General features: G+C 36.9%; 2 protein-coding genes across 2 annotated transcripts; one reads left to right on the top strand and one right to left on the bottom strand.

Moving 5' to 3' along the window:
* Window positions 1–3,524: 3,524 nt before the first annotated feature.
* On the bottom strand, window positions 3,525–10,122 carry crabp2b (cellular retinoic acid binding protein 2, b). The gene is made up of 4 exons (XM_008422479.3): window positions 9,889–10,122; window positions 6,485–6,663; window positions 5,322–5,438; window positions 3,525–3,860 (listed from the first exon to the last, which is right to left on the bottom strand). Exons 1-4 carry the CDS (start codon window positions 9,968–9,970, stop codon window positions 3,810–3,812), a joined length of 429 nt encoding a protein of 142 aa, XP_008420701.1. The 5' UTR covers window positions 9,971–10,122; the 3' UTR covers window positions 3,525–3,809.
* Window positions 10,123–16,113: 5,991 nt separating this feature from the next.
* On the top strand, window positions 16,114–17,882 carry mrps21 (mitochondrial ribosomal protein S21). Its single transcript, XM_008422478.3, has 2 exons — window positions 16,114–16,271; window positions 17,376–17,882. The coding sequence occupies exons 1-2, from the start codon at window positions 16,189–16,191 to the stop codon at window positions 17,554–17,556; spliced, it is 264 nt and encodes an 87-aa protein (XP_008420700.2). The 5' UTR covers window positions 16,114–16,188; the 3' UTR covers window positions 17,557–17,882.
* Window positions 17,883–18,338: the final 456 nt, after the last annotated feature.

The following is an 18,338-nucleotide window of genomic DNA, read 5'->3' on the forward strand; positions in this document are numbered from 1 at the left end:
CAGCCACTGTAATTAAAATTATATATCACTTTCTCCAAATTACGACTCAGCTATTTCATTTTTCTAAATGTCAAACTAGATTAATAGCAAAAAAGGTAATTATCACTTTAACCAGTAGATGTCCCTCTTGTTCATTGCTTATTGCAGATGGCACAAGTGAGATTTAAACACTCAGTTTAATTGAACTCTGCCTCTTTATTTAAAACTGCTAAGCACTTTTTTATAACTTCTTACAGTTTATGAATAAATATTATTTGGGGGAAAGAAAACACCCCAAATAAGCAGCTATACTGCTTTGAAAAGCAGTATAGCTGCTCATTCTTTATCTCCATGATCTCAGGTTGAGCAGCTGCAGACAGGATTTTTTTTTTTTCATGTTCACCAGTTTATGCACATTTATCCACATTTCATGCCCTGCTGCCCTCGGACAATCAGCCCTACTCTCTTTTAATCTTCTCCACATGGGGTCACATGGATGAGGACGGTCATGAGATTTTGTTACAAATGTTCAAACTCCAAATCCCCAAACCTGCTTGTATAATTTATCTCTCCTCTCATGGGACATCTCTTCACATACCATCTCTTCACATACTCTTAAAATATCAACATTTCCTCATAACTTTATGTTTTTGTCCGTCAGATGATGTAATTTTTAAATATTAAATGACTGATCTTTCAATCAGTTACTCTGTATCTGATTGAAACTGAGTAACTGAGTACTCACCAAATACTTTTTCACCAAATACTTTTTTTTACTCTTACTTGAGTAATTTCCTTGACTTTTAATTTTACTTGTGTAAAAATATATTAAAGTAGTGCTACTCTAACTATAGTACTCAACTCACCCCTACCCAACCTCACTCAACATATAACCCTAACTACAATGAAATGATTGAGAATGAAGAGTTTTTATGTTTTAGAATGGCCCAAATCTGAGACCAGAACTTAAAAACAAATGTTTCTAGATGTACTACATCCGACCAGACTTAATATGAGATATTTCAGTCTATGGATGATCCAAACTGATAAGAGTCGCAGTTACAAAAAATAAATAAATACAAATACACCCGCACTTTTCACATTTCATCCCACAGCTTGAACATAATTGCTCCGTTGATCAATTAGAAGTTTTGTTTGACTTCGTGTTTCTCGGTTACCAGGCTCTTGTCACTAAACATCTCCCGATCCGCCCATCTGGTTCTCAATCAATCATTGAATCGGAGCGGACCCGTTGTCCTGAAACCGCAGCATTCCACCTCATCCAACTGAGCAAAGTAGTTCTCCATGACATCACTGCCTGAGGAATGAACTGGCATAACAGTTGTGTGTGGAAAATGACCCGCCTAAGGAGGAACAGCTCCAAACTGCTCCACTGAGGCACACAATCGTTTGTCAAAGAGGTCATTTCAGTAGAATTTTGTGTTTGGAGTTTTTTTTGGGGAGGGCGTGGGGATGAACACATGTGGCTGGTTCAGTTCTTGAGCAAACACCAGGAAACCAACATCAGAGTGCAGCACTGTACACCAAGTACTGCGGTTTTGACGAGCACTTACACAATAATATGGGGTTCAGTGACGCCACTGCAAACAAAGCTTGTGGCTGTGACACATGTTGAAGATGGTGAAGCTTGTGAAAGCATTGCACAATTATGCTGTTTATACTTTCTCTAATAACGCTGAACTTATTAGTGTATTTTTGGTCTACAACCTCTGAGACACTTTTGACTTCATAATAGTTGTTACTTTAAAAAAGAAAACAAAGTTGAGCTAGAAACATACAAATTATTCCTGAAAATTACAGCAATTTCATTCTTTCTCAATGTGGCTGTTACCACTTTTACTCTGTACAAAGAAAGGTTCAGAGTTTGTGGAGTGGCTATGATTTTCCCGTGCACATCTTGATTTCCTCTGAGTACTCTGATTTCCTACAACTGTCTACAAACATTTAGGTTAACGCGTATTAATAAACAAACGTTATCTCACAAAAGAAGAGAATGATGACGGTTTTTGTGTCAGACCTAAGAGCTTAAATCTCGAAATGACGATCTGAGAAAGTTCTAGTTGAAAGAAAACTCCTGGGTTAGGTGTTTTATTCAGTTTCAAGACTAAAACGCTGCAACTTTCACAAAAGGTTTTCTATGTACATCAGCAGCAACAGTGATACTGGAGTTGGAGTTGGCAGAAGAGTTTTCTTTTCAGTTTTAATGGAACAGCAGGATTTTTGAAAAGAAAGCCGACACTGCAAAATAACAATATGTCGTCTATCCATCTGTCCTTTACTCATAGTTTATCCAAAATTCATTAAATGACAGTAATGACACTGAAAACTTAAAAAATATCACTGGTATTTTTAGTGTCCTTCTTTGAGTAAATTCTGTGCAAAAAAAATTTGAAAAGTTGTTTAAAAAGTTTGCTATTATATCTGCACTTAAAAATATTAATTAGTATCTTTTAATTTTTAGCCAAAGTTATTAAGAGTCATTAAGGAAGATCTAAAGAGCCACTTGTATTTCCGTAGCCACAGGTCACATCATCTTGGATTTTATTGTATCAAACCAAAGGGGCTCACGCGTTGCTGCGATTGCAAACAAAGTCCAGCACATGCAGAGTTTTTTCTCCCTTTCCACCTCATTAATAATCTCAGACTCTTGGAAGAGATCACACAATAACACAGATGTATTTTACCTGGATCGAATGTTCAGTCAGAGCGGCGTCGGAGACAGTCAAGAAAACACATCTAACCACTGATGTGTCTGAGAATATTCAGCTTGAAGGAGGCCGTGAGATCTGGCTGCTTTCTCAGCACTTAGTGTGTGTATGTACTCGGGGAAACAGATCACTGGGGAGTTGGTCTACATGCTGTTTAAAAACCTGGAAAAACCATCGCTGCCTGTGAACCGTCGCCGTCCTCCAATCAGGAAGTGCCGGGTAGACCCCCCCGAAGCTCATTTTTCATAAAAGGTCAAGAGTTTGTCTGGAAATCCAGGACTGTTAAAGTTGTTAGATCTAAAATTTAAACTCTAATTATGCAAATATTTGCGTCTATGTTGTCCAAAAGGAGTCTAACTCTGAGGTATGCGTATGGGGAGGCCTAATAACTCCTCATACCTGTGTGAAAAATCAGAGAGAAGAGCGAAAAAGAGTTCACTGAACACTTTCTTGTTACAGAGCAAGTATAACCACTCCAGATGCAGTGATTTAATTTTCTCATGGCCACCCTCTCTCCTTCTCTTACTCATTTTCCTCTCCACTCCCTGTTTCCCCCTTGCCTGTGCCAAGTGTCTTGTTGCAAAGTTTAGAAAATATGAACCATCCTCGGGAGTTTTTTGGTACTAATCAAGTGCATATTGTAGTCAGCTTTGATGACAGAGGGCGCACAGAGGACACGGTATGGAAATGAGAAGAAAAACGCCTCTGGAGATTAAAAAAAAAAAAAAAAGAAAGGGTAGCAACGACAAGTTATAAGGAAACAAGTGACGAAGGTGCAACGACAGCAGCAAAAGCTCAAAAAATAATCAGTACCCATTAAAAATCATATAAAATAGTTTATTAAAATTCAAAGGAATAAAGTCACAGGGATAAAGAAACAAAATGGAATGTATATCTTGATTAAATCATACCATAAGAGAAAATATTCACGTTAAAGGCAGTTTCTTGCCTTTCTGTCCAGTTCATTGGTTGGGGAAAGACTTGACCAGGACTGAGTGGCTGGGAGGATGATGAGGATGAAGAAACCAAGCCGAGTAAATGAAAACCATGCATGAAAAGACAAACAGAAGTATTATATGACAGTACTCAGTAAAAATGTCCTCATTCCCTTTCATAAACTCTGGTGCAGACAACGTCCCCGGCAGTCATCGTCTGAAAGAAAACAGACAGAAAGAGCAAAGGGTTTCACTTCTGAGACTTTCTCTGTATAGTTGTTTAATTTATTGTTTAAAATACAAAGAAAATCTGAGTGTATGGCCTACGTTGTAGTAGGAACTATATAATTTCATATAGAGTTTTCTTTAACGCCACACCCTAGCAGTAACTGTTTGATGTTTTTCTTTTGACATATTATACATTTGATCCAGTTAACGTTGGTTAAATAAATGATCAGATTTCACAAGTTAATGTCAAATCTACTTTTAGCTTGCAGAATAAAGATAAGCAGTAATAATATAGCGTCTTATTATTACTGGACAGATGTTTGAAGGACGTTTTTACACCTTGTGCGGTGAATCCAGCTCAAACCGGAATGTCTGAAAGTCCTAATCGACTGAGTTCAAATCGCTCTGTGCTTTAGAGATGTTCATTTTCTGGTAAATTATTACAAGATTGTGACACAGGTGTTTCATTTGAGTTGGGCATTACAGTCTTAGAAAACTAGAGCACTATAAAAATAGTTAGGAAATACGTCCAGGATCCTTAAAACACCTCAAACTAGGAACTTGGTCATCTTAGAAACATATAGTTGAAATCAGATGTACATTGTTTACAAAAAGACATGTAACATTTCTTTCTTTTTGTCTGGAATTAAATCAGGCAAAACTTTTCTGTTTTAGGTCAGTTATGATTGTTACAATTATTTCTATTTGCTAAATACCTAAATTATGATGTAGTTTTTCATTATTTTTTAAAATTCTTTGTAGTACAATTTCCTTTTAACCTCAATGACTTGTACAAAACATTTTGGGGAATCTTTCAACAATTTCTCACTGTGGTTTGCTGGTGTTTTGGTTCATCCCTCCTGATAAAACTGTTTTAAGAGAGTCATGTTTGTCGGCCATCTTGTTTGCCTCCACCTTCTCAGTCCCTAAAGTGGGACAAAGGTCAAGGTGTTGTGGTGACACTCTAAAACATTGGCTTTTTTTGCCCTCAGACCACTCAGCCTTTTTTGCTTAAGTATTTTCATATAATGTTCTTTTTTTTTATTAACCCATCTGTTTTGTGAAGTGCAGTACTTCCTCCTGCAGAAAAACAGACTCACAACATGATGCTGCCACACTAAACACTTACATTTTAGCTTAATGAGACCACAGGACATGTCTCCAAAAATTAAGGTACATGCATATGGAAAGAACCCATACAATCATTACAAGATTATACAAACTCCATGCAGAAAGACCCCAATCTGCGACTAGAATATCTGGTTTCAAGTGTATGCTTCCAGAACAAATAAATGTAGAAAACTAGAAACTTAGCTCTCTAAAAACAATTGCATAACTGGCCATAGAGTAATTCATACTATCTTACAGTTGTAAGTGTAGTCAGGCATCTAGTTTTCCTATTTACCTTTGTAAAGTTGTGTAGTAATTGTGGTGTAGACAAAATAATTACCAGTATGAGCTCTCCGTCATTGGTCAGTTCTCTGGTCCATGCGGTCTTCAGTCCATCACCTTTTGGTAAAGTCTGTTCACAGCTAATCTTTCGGTCTGTCTCCCACTTTGGAAAACTCTACAAGGATTCAAAAGAGAAGAAAAACTTAAACCAGACCTTTGAAATGCAGCGTGTGTAATTTCATAGCCTATAATTTTCTTTAATCTGCTCACAGAATGTAAGCAAAATTAGTCATTCCTCTGGTAGATTAAGGTTTAAAGTAATTTACTTCTAAGGATAATAATTATAGGCAGGGTTTGTATAATTATCCTAACACTGAGCATCCTCTTCATGGAATAGTTTTAATACAGAGTGTCTTAAGTCTGAGGTTTTTTCAGAACCACTGGAACACAGACTGCTACAACTCCTTGAATAAAACTGCAGCTATAACGACATTTAATTTCTTTCTGGGATTAATAAAGAACTTTTGAACTGAACTGAATTTTATTGCTATAACAGCAACAAAGATTTTCAACTTATTATTGAGGAGGGTATAAATAATTTCTAATATGTCAGATTTTTTTATAAAATGTAAATAGAAAACATTTTTTTCCCCTAAGTGACATTGTTCTATTATAATTTGAAAGATGCCTCTGCTACTCCCATTCACAAATAAGCTTCTGGGTTAAATGGACATAATTTCAAAGCTAAATCTGCCAGACATATGAGTAATTTTGGATCAAAAATACTTGATGAAATTTTGTATTTTTGCAGAGAATGTGATAGTTTTAGTTCAACATGGTCTGCATGACAGAACTAAATAGAAAACAGGACAATAAAACATGTTCATATGTGAGATATCAGAGGGACAAACTGACCCAAAGCCTCTTTTGACACTTAATTTTGATCAGGCATGGTTGAGACTGCTAGTCGCTCTCTGTGAGAAAAACTTTACAAGCTGTCAGGAAACATGATCATCACTCATTCAGCTCAAAGAAATCAAGAACAGATCTCTGCGTAAAATCCCTCAGACTGACTCTTGAGTTTCACCCAAAATTATTTCCACATGTTACTACCTTTTAGGCAGAGCTGCCTCCAGTTGCTCTGTCCTTGAGCGGATTCTGGTATGCACGTAATAATAACTTTATAGAGGAATGCTTTGTGAGGAGCAAAGAGATGTGTACCGTGCAGGGCCGTCCATCCACCGTGGCCTCGTTGAAGGACTGACCCACGGTGAAAGACACATTGGTGGTGCGGACGCTGGTGGATGTTTTAATGGAGAGGGTTTCTCCTTCCTGGGTGATTTCCACTGCCGGGCTGGACGCCGCCGCCACTGCAATCTTCCTCAGGAACACATTAACACCTACGGATTCACACATAAGTGACAGGGTTTTATTTTAATATACGAAATATTATTAATGTGAAGTTTGTCAAAATGTGTTTATTTATTCTTTGAATTGATTTCATTTAATCAAGAAGTTGCTTCTTCAGACGTAGGCTGCTAAGTACATGAACGGGGCTTCAGCCTATTCCTTTTTTGGTAAATTATGGGTTTGTTTATAGCTATTGCTTTCATTTCCTGTGTTTAATGTTGATAATTTACCAAAATAAAATGAAGTGAATTGAAATTTCTGTTACGCTGCTCTTGACGGTTGGTGGTTACCGTAGTAACCGGTAACGGACGGCTCCTCCCCCTTTTCTGTTGCCGTTTGTTACTGTGGGGCAGAAGCTGCTGGACTGATGTTAACCACCAACTTGATTTGATCTTTTCTTAAAATAAATACGTTGAACCTGAATGTCTCTGTCGCGAAGTCGACCTATTGGACCTGAGACGAACATAGAGGAGGGTTACACATAGAGCTAAAAGTCAAGCTGGCAGCTGTGGTCCATAATGTATAATCACAGCTGTGCATGCCAGTGGTTTTCAATGTTGTTGTGGTAAATAATCCATCAGAATGAATCAGTCTCTGCCTTCAGTTGTGTTTTATGAAAGTTTAGCACATATAAAAGCGTCCTGTGGTAATAAGGCACTGAGCAAAAGAATGGATGGAATTTTCTTCCTTGCCCTGGGCTCATTGAAACCATGTTATCTGATATTTTGGGAGTCAATAGACGCTTTGATAAAGCAGCAACAAAATAAATTTCACAATGTTTGCCTCTCAGTGTTTTGGGTTTGGTTGTTCCCATAACGACTTGTAATCTTGCATAATTTCTGAATGTTTTTTTTTTTTAACTGCTAGCAGCAAAGGGAAACAATCATTTGTGATTTATTACTCGGAATGAAACAAAACCAAGAATGAACCTCTTAAAATCAATCATCATGCTTCGAAAAGGCTTTTTAGTCTCCATAATTTGCGCTAAATAGGAACAAGGCACAACATCGGGTGTATTTCAGTGTGCAACAAATGACAGAAACAGCAATAAAACAATACTGCGCAAAGATAAAAGAGGGTTGATTTCTCCCAATTTCTTTCTCACTTTGGTGAAGGTAACAGAGGTTCTTTCTATGAAAAACAAAATGATGTTTTCCTCCCCGGTTTAATGCAAACAAAATGTTCCAGCACCACAAAGGTGCGACAAAGAATCCCATACGAAACAAAATTAGGAAAACCTGGGAATGTGGATGCAAAAACAATAAAGAACAGCACCGTTACACTTTGCATATCCTTGAAAACACGAGGCTGCGGTGATGATGTTTACCAAATGTCGTCATCAGAAAGTGTTTGTGTTCGGTTCTCTGTAGAAAAATCACGTTCTTGGCATAAGGTTGCAAACATTCTGGTTTAATTCTTGTGCAAATACACAACCTACTGTACCCCGGATGGAAGCCTAGAAACCAGAGTGAGATATGCATCGGCGAACTAAAGCTGTTGTAAGAGCATCCACGGATGACTAACACAAGCCTTTAAAGCCTCAGATGGGTTTGGACTCGTTGTTTTAGCCAGAATGTTAGGGATGTTTCCTGGATTTTACTAGCCTGTTTTAAATTGGCGGGCACTACCAGCAGGAATCTGTATAGCGTCAATCCAATGAAGCGACGTAGAAACATCTACGCCGACCACGATGAGGAAACACTGAGGCAAAAAATGTGAAAAAAGGTCTCAAAGTTCATATGACCTTAAGATATTTTACAATAAGAGACTATTATAAAAAAGTAGGACTGGGCCGATGTGGCTAAAAAAACTTTTCACAATAAGCATTTCATATATGTTGATAGCAATAGTTATCGATTAGTTTTTTGTTTTTTTTTTTGCTTTAAATACCTTAAGTACTGGTAAACTAGTGACGTGGTCTTTTCTGTTTTTTCTAAGTTTTCACTCCACGACATTGTTTATTTTATTTTTAAGCAGTTATGAGGCACTGTGGTAAAACCTTTAACTGCTGCTGGTCAAGTTACTCAACATGTCGTTGCTAGGTAACCACCAGTTGCTAGGTAACCAAAGAGTGAGTGAGTTAGTTGATTCCACCATCCTTGCTTAACTAGCTGTGAGAGATTGAGCAGCTAAAGTTTTTCCTCTTTCCTCTGTCAAGATTTAGCAAGTGGAGGAAATTCACTTTTTACTTAGAACCTGGCTAATCTGAATAGTTTTTTTTCTCCCCCTCCAATAAATAAAAAATACTTTTTGTATTTACTCATGTTGAATAAAATGTATCAAAACAGAACATTCTCAAATTGTTCAGTTTGTTTTTTAGATGTCTAATGATGAAGAATACACCTAATCTTCTGCCGTCATTCATGTCGGTTGGCCTCACTTCAGAGGGATCAAGACAACGCAGATATCTGATTCAGTTTAGACCATATTTGCTCATGTTTTGGTACTTAGAGGAGGTAACCTACTCTCACACACACACACATATGCACACACATAAAAAGCTCAGGATTGCCCGGGGCCTTAGGGAGACGGAGAAGGAAAGTCAGGCTCAGCGTTGGCTGGCTGCTGGGGCCCATGTTAAGGCTTAGTTCAGTTTACATTGGCTGTAATTACAACCACATGAGGAGGACGCTGCTTTAGATGAGTCTAATCTAACTTTTGTCCACAGGAAATTTGACCTCAGATTTTTAACGGTTGCCATGATGTGGCCCTCGTTTGACCTTTGTCCCCTGCAGTGAGGACATATACCTGGATTCTGGCGAGACGTTCAAAGCTTAACACTTGATTTTTGTTTACTTCAAAGCAGCGTGGATTTTCTACAATTAAAATTCATGAAAGGTTCGCAAAATTTTGTTTGCAGTGAGAGGCATCAATTTTCTTGTGCAGATTTTAAAGCAGTGCCTTAAAAAAATCAGGAGTTTTCCATATATATATATATATATATATATATATATATATATATATATATATATATATATATATATATATAATTGGGAAGACAGATACAAAGTATAGAGAAAATAGGGGGTGGTTTAAAAATTTGCACATGCAGGGTTGAACTAGAAAACAATGAATTAATAATCAGCAGCATTAAAATCGTGAACAAAGCTTGCAACCTGATAGTTCCGTAGTTGTGAGCATGCAGGTTTTTGAAAGTTTATCCAAATCACAGAGCAATGCGTCACAATAACAACATTTAATAACTAGTAACTCACCCAGAGCTTTCAAAAGCTCCTCGAAGTTTTGCGATGACTTCATTTTCCATTTTCCAGAGAAATCTGTCACTTTGTTCTCCATTTCGGGTGCAGATTAGAGCCGCAGTCTGATTGTGAGCGCTCCGCTCTGTGTGCGTCCGTTCCTAAAAAGCCGTCTCCTCCGCTTGCATCTGCGCCTCCATTCATTGGCCCCTCGGCTCAGCCGAATCTGATGCTGACCCAGCCAATGCAGAGACCGGTGGTGGGGAGGGAGTGGGGTGGGACTCCCCCCCCCCCCCCAAAACCCTCCAGAGCCCAACTACACCCTCCACCTCTTGCAGCGTGGTGAAAGATTTGGATACGAGCTGGAAAAATGCACTTCCAGTAAGACCTTTGATGCTGATTAACAGCTAAGAAATGTGTTAATTGTTTTTGTTTCTTTTATTGGATGAATGGTGCAACGTTACTAGCCGTGTTCACGCAAGGGACAAATGAGAACTCCACATTTAGACATTACTCGTGAAAGGAGAAACGGGGGAAAAATTAACAGTTCAATGTTGAAGAGCTTGGAATGTGAAATCAGATCCAGTGTGAAGGTTTTGTTCTGCAGGCTGGGAGGTGGGAAAGTTGGAAGAGCAATAGATAAGATGTCCAGCAGGTGGCGTCACTGCAGCAGGAGATAGATCCGATAGATAGATCAAACTTTTTATCACATGGGCCAAAATTGTTGGGCCAAATGTACACGCTGGCCAAGAAAATAATAGGAAGAAGTAAAATAAATTAAAGCAAATAAAGTTGTCGTTTTTATATTATTCATTGTAGATCCAAAAATTAAAAAAGGGTTTTGTATTAAAAGAAAGCCATCTTTTTCACTTTGTTTTTGGCTCGACTGAACAAATTTATTCTAAGTATAAAAAGAGATTGGAGTCACTTTCTTTAAAAATGTGACCTAATTTAGCCAATATTTTGCCAATTTGAATAAGTCAGATAAAAACTGATTTGGCTGTTAAAGTTAAAGTCGGCTTTTCTGTAAAAGTCTCTGGATAAACATGATTCTACTTGTAATAAAAACTTGATTAAAAAAAGACAAATACTTTGTGTTGTTTTTAGCGTTTTACCTTTAAAAAAAACATGTCAGTAATAATTTTACCCTTTTTACAAATAAAAAAGTCTCTATTTTCATCAAGTACTCAAACTGGACGGGACAGTTAGTTGTTATTCTTGAATTGCAGTTTGGGGACTGCGCAAATTCAGCCAAAGGGCCGCAAACGGCCCCTTATGTGGTTTACTGGTTCCCAAAGCTGGGAGCAGGAGCCCGTTTTTGACCGTGAAATATCAATTGGAGCTTTAAAGATCATAAATCATCCAACTTTTCCATATGGTTGCCTTATGAAAATGGGCTAGAAATTAACCAATGATGGGAGTTTCTATGTATGACTTGAAAAATGGCCCAATGTTTGTTGCTAAAGCTTGTTTGATGCAGGATAACTCTTAGAAAAATTGCACACATTGGACATCTGGCAAATCTATCTATTCTTTCCAAGCATCTTCAGTCTCAAATAGAGTTCCAAGTACCAAATGAATTTCTGGTTGTTGTTTTTTTTTGTTTGTTTTTTTACAATTATAGCAAGCATTTTGAAACATGACTGTTGCAGAACTACAACTATTCGTGGATCAGTATTCACATTCTGTGGAATGTAAATCTAAAATATTAGAGAAATATTTATGGAGATATTTTGGTGCAGCCTTGCAACTGTGAAGTTGAAATTAAAAAGAAAAATCCTATTAAATTTTTTTTCATTCTTTCTCAAATACAAAACAACAGTTACATCTCTTGAAATTATTAAGAACAAGTACACAAATTTTACTTTTTAAGTTATTAAAAAAAATCTTACACTTATAGTTTTGCACAAAAATTATGCAAAACAAATGATGCAAAGCAGATAGTTAGGTTGAAGTTTGTTATAATTACCTAAAAAGTTTAATCTAATTTATTGAATATAATAAACTATCACTCTCACTGATGTTTGAGAGGAAAGGAAATTTATTTTCATAGTTGCAGGAATCAAGATAATCAGAAACAATCATTAAATTACTAAAAAGGCGAATTAGAAAAAATGAGTGGTAGCTTTCGACAATTGCACAGTAATGTGCATCAGAGGTTTTTAACATGTGCTTTAGGTTCTACAAAGGCTTCGCATTTCAAAGGGATTTTAATGTTCCCCAGGAGGCAAATACTTTGCAGCCAACAGTTGTACACACACTCAATAAAAACAAGAGTTACTTACCAGAAACAAGAGCAGCTGCTGTTGTTTGTCGACATCTTAACTGTCCCTCCTTACATCATTTAAAGGGATACAGAGCCAACTTTTTCTCCTCTAAGTCCTGTCCACATAGTCGCACACCACACTAGAAACATTTGGACATGTGTATTTTGTTTTTTTAAATGTGATCACTTAAGATGAGTTTAGCTGGATTTTATTGACCAATGAAGTTATGAAACGGTTCTAAAATACCAGTGTAAAATCCTTCGGGTGTCTCCTACAAAGCCAAACATGAGATATGTCATTTTTCAGTGTCACAGTTTGTCCAAACACCATCAAAAGAATAACTTGATGAGAAAAAAAAATTAAGTTACCAGCTTGTAGGACAAAACCTAGAAAATCTCTGGCGTTAACTGAACAAAAGAAGTTCTCAACAGATTTTGAGAAAGATTTCAAAAGTTTGAGAAAAATATTAAATATTTTTCCGCTATGGCGAAAAAAGATTGAATTTTGAAATTAAATCAAAAGGTGTTCCAACAAAGTAATATAAATATCTACTTCATTTTCTCCCTTCTTGTTTGATCTTCTTGTTTGAAATAAAAGATCACTATGAGGGAAGCACAGATTTGGCCAGATTTGTTGTCATGGCAATGCTCCAGTGTCCAGGGTTAGTGTATCATCAAGCCCATTATTCCCATCCTCTTCTAAACTCAAAGCCACCACTGTTGTCCTTTTATCTGAGTCCCAGTTCAGGTAGTGATTCCATGTTTGTCCAATTTGGTGAGTGTTTTTATTGCGTTTTATTGATTTTTTTTAAAAGAAACTCAGCATTTGAGAATAGTTTCAATCTTGCTGCAACTCGAACAGGATTATACTGTATCTCCATGTTGCTGCCACTTGGAGAGAAGCTTACCCAACCTGAATAGATAATATCATGAGTCCTTTTGTGAGGTGAATGGTGTGCCTCATGTTTCCACAGGCTTCCCATCTGATCCAGACCTGATGAAACAGTCCTGGCAGAGAGAGTGAGAGAAAAAGAATCACAAACAGACTCTGTCATCAATGTATGCATCACTTGTATGGGTGAAATTAAATACAATTTACTGGCAGTCTGTCTGAAAATATGGATAAACATATTCCACTGGAAAAAATAACTTAATCTAATCCTTCTGCTTGTTACTATGGTAACAACATCATTCAATACTCTGTCAGTCATTGTACCTTGTATGAACTCACAATAATCTTTAATACTTACATACAAGTTACTATGTTTTCTTAACATCTATGTTGATATTTTAGACTGGAAAAAATGGTCTGAATAGATTCTAAAGTACAAACTTTATAAATCTTTTTTTTATATATATATTGGGTAGTTGCAAGAATATTGTGTAAAACAGAAGTAACTAGCCACATAATACTATAATTGTGAGTTTTCATATTAATATCACTCAAATAGGGAGGTTATTTCAGTGACGCGCCACCTAGCGATTGTTTAAGATAGACATAATATAAGAGTAGAACCCGCATTGGCTGCTCCGGCGCAGGAAATACGGCGGCCATTTTGGAGCGGTACTCCCTCCTACTTTGCTCAATCAAAACAGCAGGAGATGCCTCAGCACTGAGGGATATTGTTGTTCGGATCTATGGATTATTGATGTGAGGGCTTCACAGACAACATTTCACAAGTAAGATGGACATATTATTGTGTATATTTTGTGATTAGAATATTACTTTACTGTATTTATCTCCACCAGCGAGATACCAACTAATATTAGCTACAGTGCTTGGTGTAATACGGGGTTCAGCCCCGCTATGAAGGCTAACTGAGATTCTGTAAATCTAAAAAAAATAATTATTCTCTAACATTGACTTAGATTATCTGACACAAGAGCCTATATTAGAAATGAAACAATGTAACATATATTATAAAATTTATATTATGTGTTATAACATTCACCAACAAAGTTTACACAGGTGGTAAAGACTATTATTTAAATGTAATTCTTTCACTAGTAAGACACATCCCAAATCTTCCGTTTTTGTTTTGAAAGTTTCATAAAGACACGATGTGAGGAAGAAGAGGGAGATATCTATAAAGAGAGACAGATTCACTGCAGCACGGATGAATCTCACATGGGATTTTGGACTCAATCTCAGCTGATGAATCTCTGAAGCTAGAACTCGTCGGCTGAAAAACACATATATATATATGTATATATTAGAGATGTGCCGATCAGGTTTTTTCCTGCCAATACCGATCACCCATGAGGGCCGATCACCGATACCGATCCCGATCACATAATTATTATTATTTTTTGTTTTTATCACAAACACTACCGGTTATATTATGTGGAAAAAGGAACCATGAATTCACCTTAATTTAGACAAAAACTTGTTTTTAATAACTTTTTCCAAGAAGAAAACTAAACAAAACAGGCATTCTGCAAATTGTACTGCTATCGGTAATACTATCTTTAACAGACTGATAACATATGAAGGCTCTGAAGAAGCTAAATAATGCAAAGGGCCAAAATTAAACCTCTCAACATTGCCAAAAAAATTCAAGTATAAAACTTGGCATTCAAAGGCAAATACAGGTTCCATTACAATAAACAATCCTGAGTTACTGAATGAAAACTTCCTGATAGCATGGCGGCTAGTTGATTACTGCTAGTTCTGAGTGGCTGTTTCTGACTGAGCGGAGTAATTATGCAGAACAGGGAGGAGATCGATTATTTTTTTAGAGATCATCTGTCTCATGTTAGGACAGCGAAAGTTTTAATACGTATGTAAAATGTATTTTTTTAAATTAGATGCTGCAGCTTTAAACAGAGGTTAGGTGTGAGAGTCACTACCAGGTGGAGCAGATGCGGCGCTCCATCTGTGAAATATTACTACCTGTAGCGTAGCAACGGTTCAACAGCGAGAGCAGAACTAGCATCTTACATTGCAGCTCGAAGACTTAAATAATTTTGCGGGTTATTTGTTTAGCTTTCTGACCGTCATGCTAACCCGGGTGAGTGTTTTTAGCTGTGCGCTGCTTTACCTGCTATCTGATCCTCCGTATGTCTTTTTTACTGCAGTGAGCCTCGATGTAGCCAAACTCCGTCAAGTATGGCATTGTTTTATGTTGTATTAGCTTCGTTGTGTGATGCATTTTGACGTACTTCAATTTGTCGCAACACACAAACGTCCCCATTCACTCAGTGCGTTATAGTTCCACATCGCTTAGGATTTGTTGCTGCGCGTTTGCGCAGTGTGAAGGAAAGAGGAGACCAGCTGCACAGGCAGGCTGCGAAATGAGATGCAGGTGATCGGTATCGGCAACAAGAGCCAATGATCGCCGATCACCGATCATGCACTTTTTCACGAAAATCGGGCCGATTTATGATCGGTGACCGATCAATCGGCACACTTCTAATATATATATATACGCTACGCTATATATATATATATATATATATATATATATATATATATATATATAATTTTTTTTTTTTTAAACAATACAATACAATATATATATAAAACACATATCCAATATATTATTCAGCATTAATCATTATTTATTTGTGTTTGTATAGTTATATAAATATGTATTGATATTTCTAAATAATTTATTAAATACATTATGAACAGCTGTGTGCTTTGTAATATGCTCATCATACATCAATATCAGAATATTTCATTCCTATACAATAAGCATATTTAAATATGCTGAACTATGTATTAAAAACATTCTAAGAAAATACAATTGTTTATAAATATAGCTTTGATAGATGTTTGAATATGGTTTCCAGTAACAAAAAAGCGTGTTTTGATCGATTAAATGCGCTGATACGTCATTTTGCCTGCTAAACACATTAGGCTGAGTGGAGCGGTCTACCGCTCCTAGATGGCCGCCCTAAATCTTGTTAGCGACAATAGGCGAGAGCGGTCCATGAGGCGTTTATCCTTATATTATGTCTACGCTGTTTACCCCACACTTTTGAATCCGGAACCTTTCCCAGTTAGTCGTTGCACTCCGGAAACAAATAAGGGAAGCTCCTGCCTCATCATGGCGCGGCACCTACGCTTCATAGCTCGGACGGTGATGGTCCAAGATGGCGATGTAGATACCGCGTACAAGACCTTGAACAGGTTAAATTCACAAATTCATGCATATTTCGGTATCAGTTTAGCTGATGAGAGCATAACGCTAATGCTAGCCAGGTTAGCGCGAGCTAGGAGTTCAATGTCACAGAGTGCGACTGCGCAGGAGAGGCGACACATTTAGAGATTTCTTTCCGTTTTGTTACGCAGGATCAATAAATACCTTTAAATGTATTTGACAAGGGTTTTGAAACGTGACACAACTTAGTTTCCAAAAATACTTTAGTTTATAGGGACGAACTATTTATGGAGCACTGTTTATGAACGAAGAGGGCAGCAGGAAGTTCTTCAAACCAGAGAAGCCAATAAGAACACACACGCACAAATCTAATGAGCTAATTATGTCGTTGGACAGTTGTTAATTATGCTGCCGAGACATTTGATTTAAAAGAATGAAAATTATGAAGTAAATAAGAGTTAAACTAAACTTTTACGTCATTCAAACGACGCGCATCAAATTTAACTGCAATAAAAATAGTAAAGTATATTATATACAATTATTTAAATTTGAGTTATTCCTTCATCATTGGGATCTCTCAGGTGTTTAGAAAGGCTATTACAAAGGTGAAAGCCACAATAAGAATATTATACAACACTGTGGACTTTTGTTTTAACTTTGCCTGTAGGCATTATTTCAAGGGAAGACGGGTTTGGATGGATTTTACAATAAAATCTGATCTGATTATTCTGATTGATCTCAAATGTCAGTAGAACCTTAAAAATAATTTATAAATGCTAAGACATTTACATTTTGCGGTAGTTTTGCCAGGATTTTCATGAAGACCAGTAATCTATTCTGCATGTAATAAAAGCTTATTTGAAAGGGAAAACAGGCCCACACACATAACAGATTCTTAACCACCATTCTTGGTTCCAAAATGTCTGAGTAAGTATAGTATAAATTAAAATGTTTAAGTTAGATTTATTTTAAAGAGATTTGTTTCATGAAGGACAATTTTGCAACCTGGGATTGTTGTGAAATGCAGAAACTGGAATCTGACAGTATCCCTTTCCAGAGCTCCTTGCTTTGAATTTGGTGTTTCCTCACTTAGCTGTTCACCCTTTTTGGTTTTTTTTCTCGACATTCCCCAGAATCCTAACCCAGGATGGGATCATCGACGCAGTGAAGCGCAAACGCTACTTCGAGAAGCCCTGCCGAGAGCGACAGCGCAAAAACTTTGAGAACTGCAGGCGCATTTACCACACGGAAATGGCACGAAAGATTGCTTTTGTCTCCAGGACAAACAGAGACGATCCCTGGCTCGGTTGCTAGGGAAAGTGTTGAAGAAGGACGACACTAGCTATGTGTTACATCTGATGGGAATGGTTGAAAGCAAATCGAAGAACATTTTTAGATGTTCATTCATTTGGAGAAAAAAAAAAGGCTGATGGTTTTCTGCAACTTTCTTGATTCATCCAAGCTGTGAAACATGAGCATTTATCCACACTCAGTAATCTCTGGTGTTACCATGTTGTGGTTATTGTTTCCCCTGCAGCCACAGGAAGACCACCTAGATGTGATACTTTCTCGTCTCCATTCATTTTGTTCATCTGTCATCTAAAGTTGTGTTAATAAAATAACTATCTGAGATCTCTTGACACTTGTTTTCGAAGAATTAATGTCAATTATGAGAAGTTTAGGTTTATAATTTTTAGTTGCTGCTAAAAGCAAACAAAAAAAAAGAGTCTTGTTGATTACATTCAGGCTTCCAGACCAGTCACTTAAAGTTTTGCTTAAGTTTAAAAAAAATAAAAGGATCAGCCAGAAATAGTTTTCCCTTAAATATATAGGCTACAATTTTATGCATTTTGAATTTGTATGCCAAGTCCTGCATAGCAGCTGTAGTCTGTGAACTCAAGTTAATCTAGGGAATGTAATCATAAAAATGAATAAATGACTACAAACTGCCTGAAACTTACATTTGCTGAAGCATTTTGCTTGCAACAGTCTTCCCTTTACATAAAAAATGCTAACTTTTAATCAGATTTGAGAAAACATTTTACGATTTAATATCTTCTGAATGTCAGCGATGTTACAGTGGAACAACTTGAGTT

Source organism: Poecilia reticulata, chromosome 11 (assembly GCF_904066995.2).
Source record: "Poecilia reticulata chromosome 11, P_reticulata-male-v2, whole genome shotgun sequence".
Lineage (NCBI taxonomy): Eukaryota > Metazoa > Chordata > Actinopteri > Cyprinodontiformes > Poeciliidae > Poecilia > Poecilia reticulata.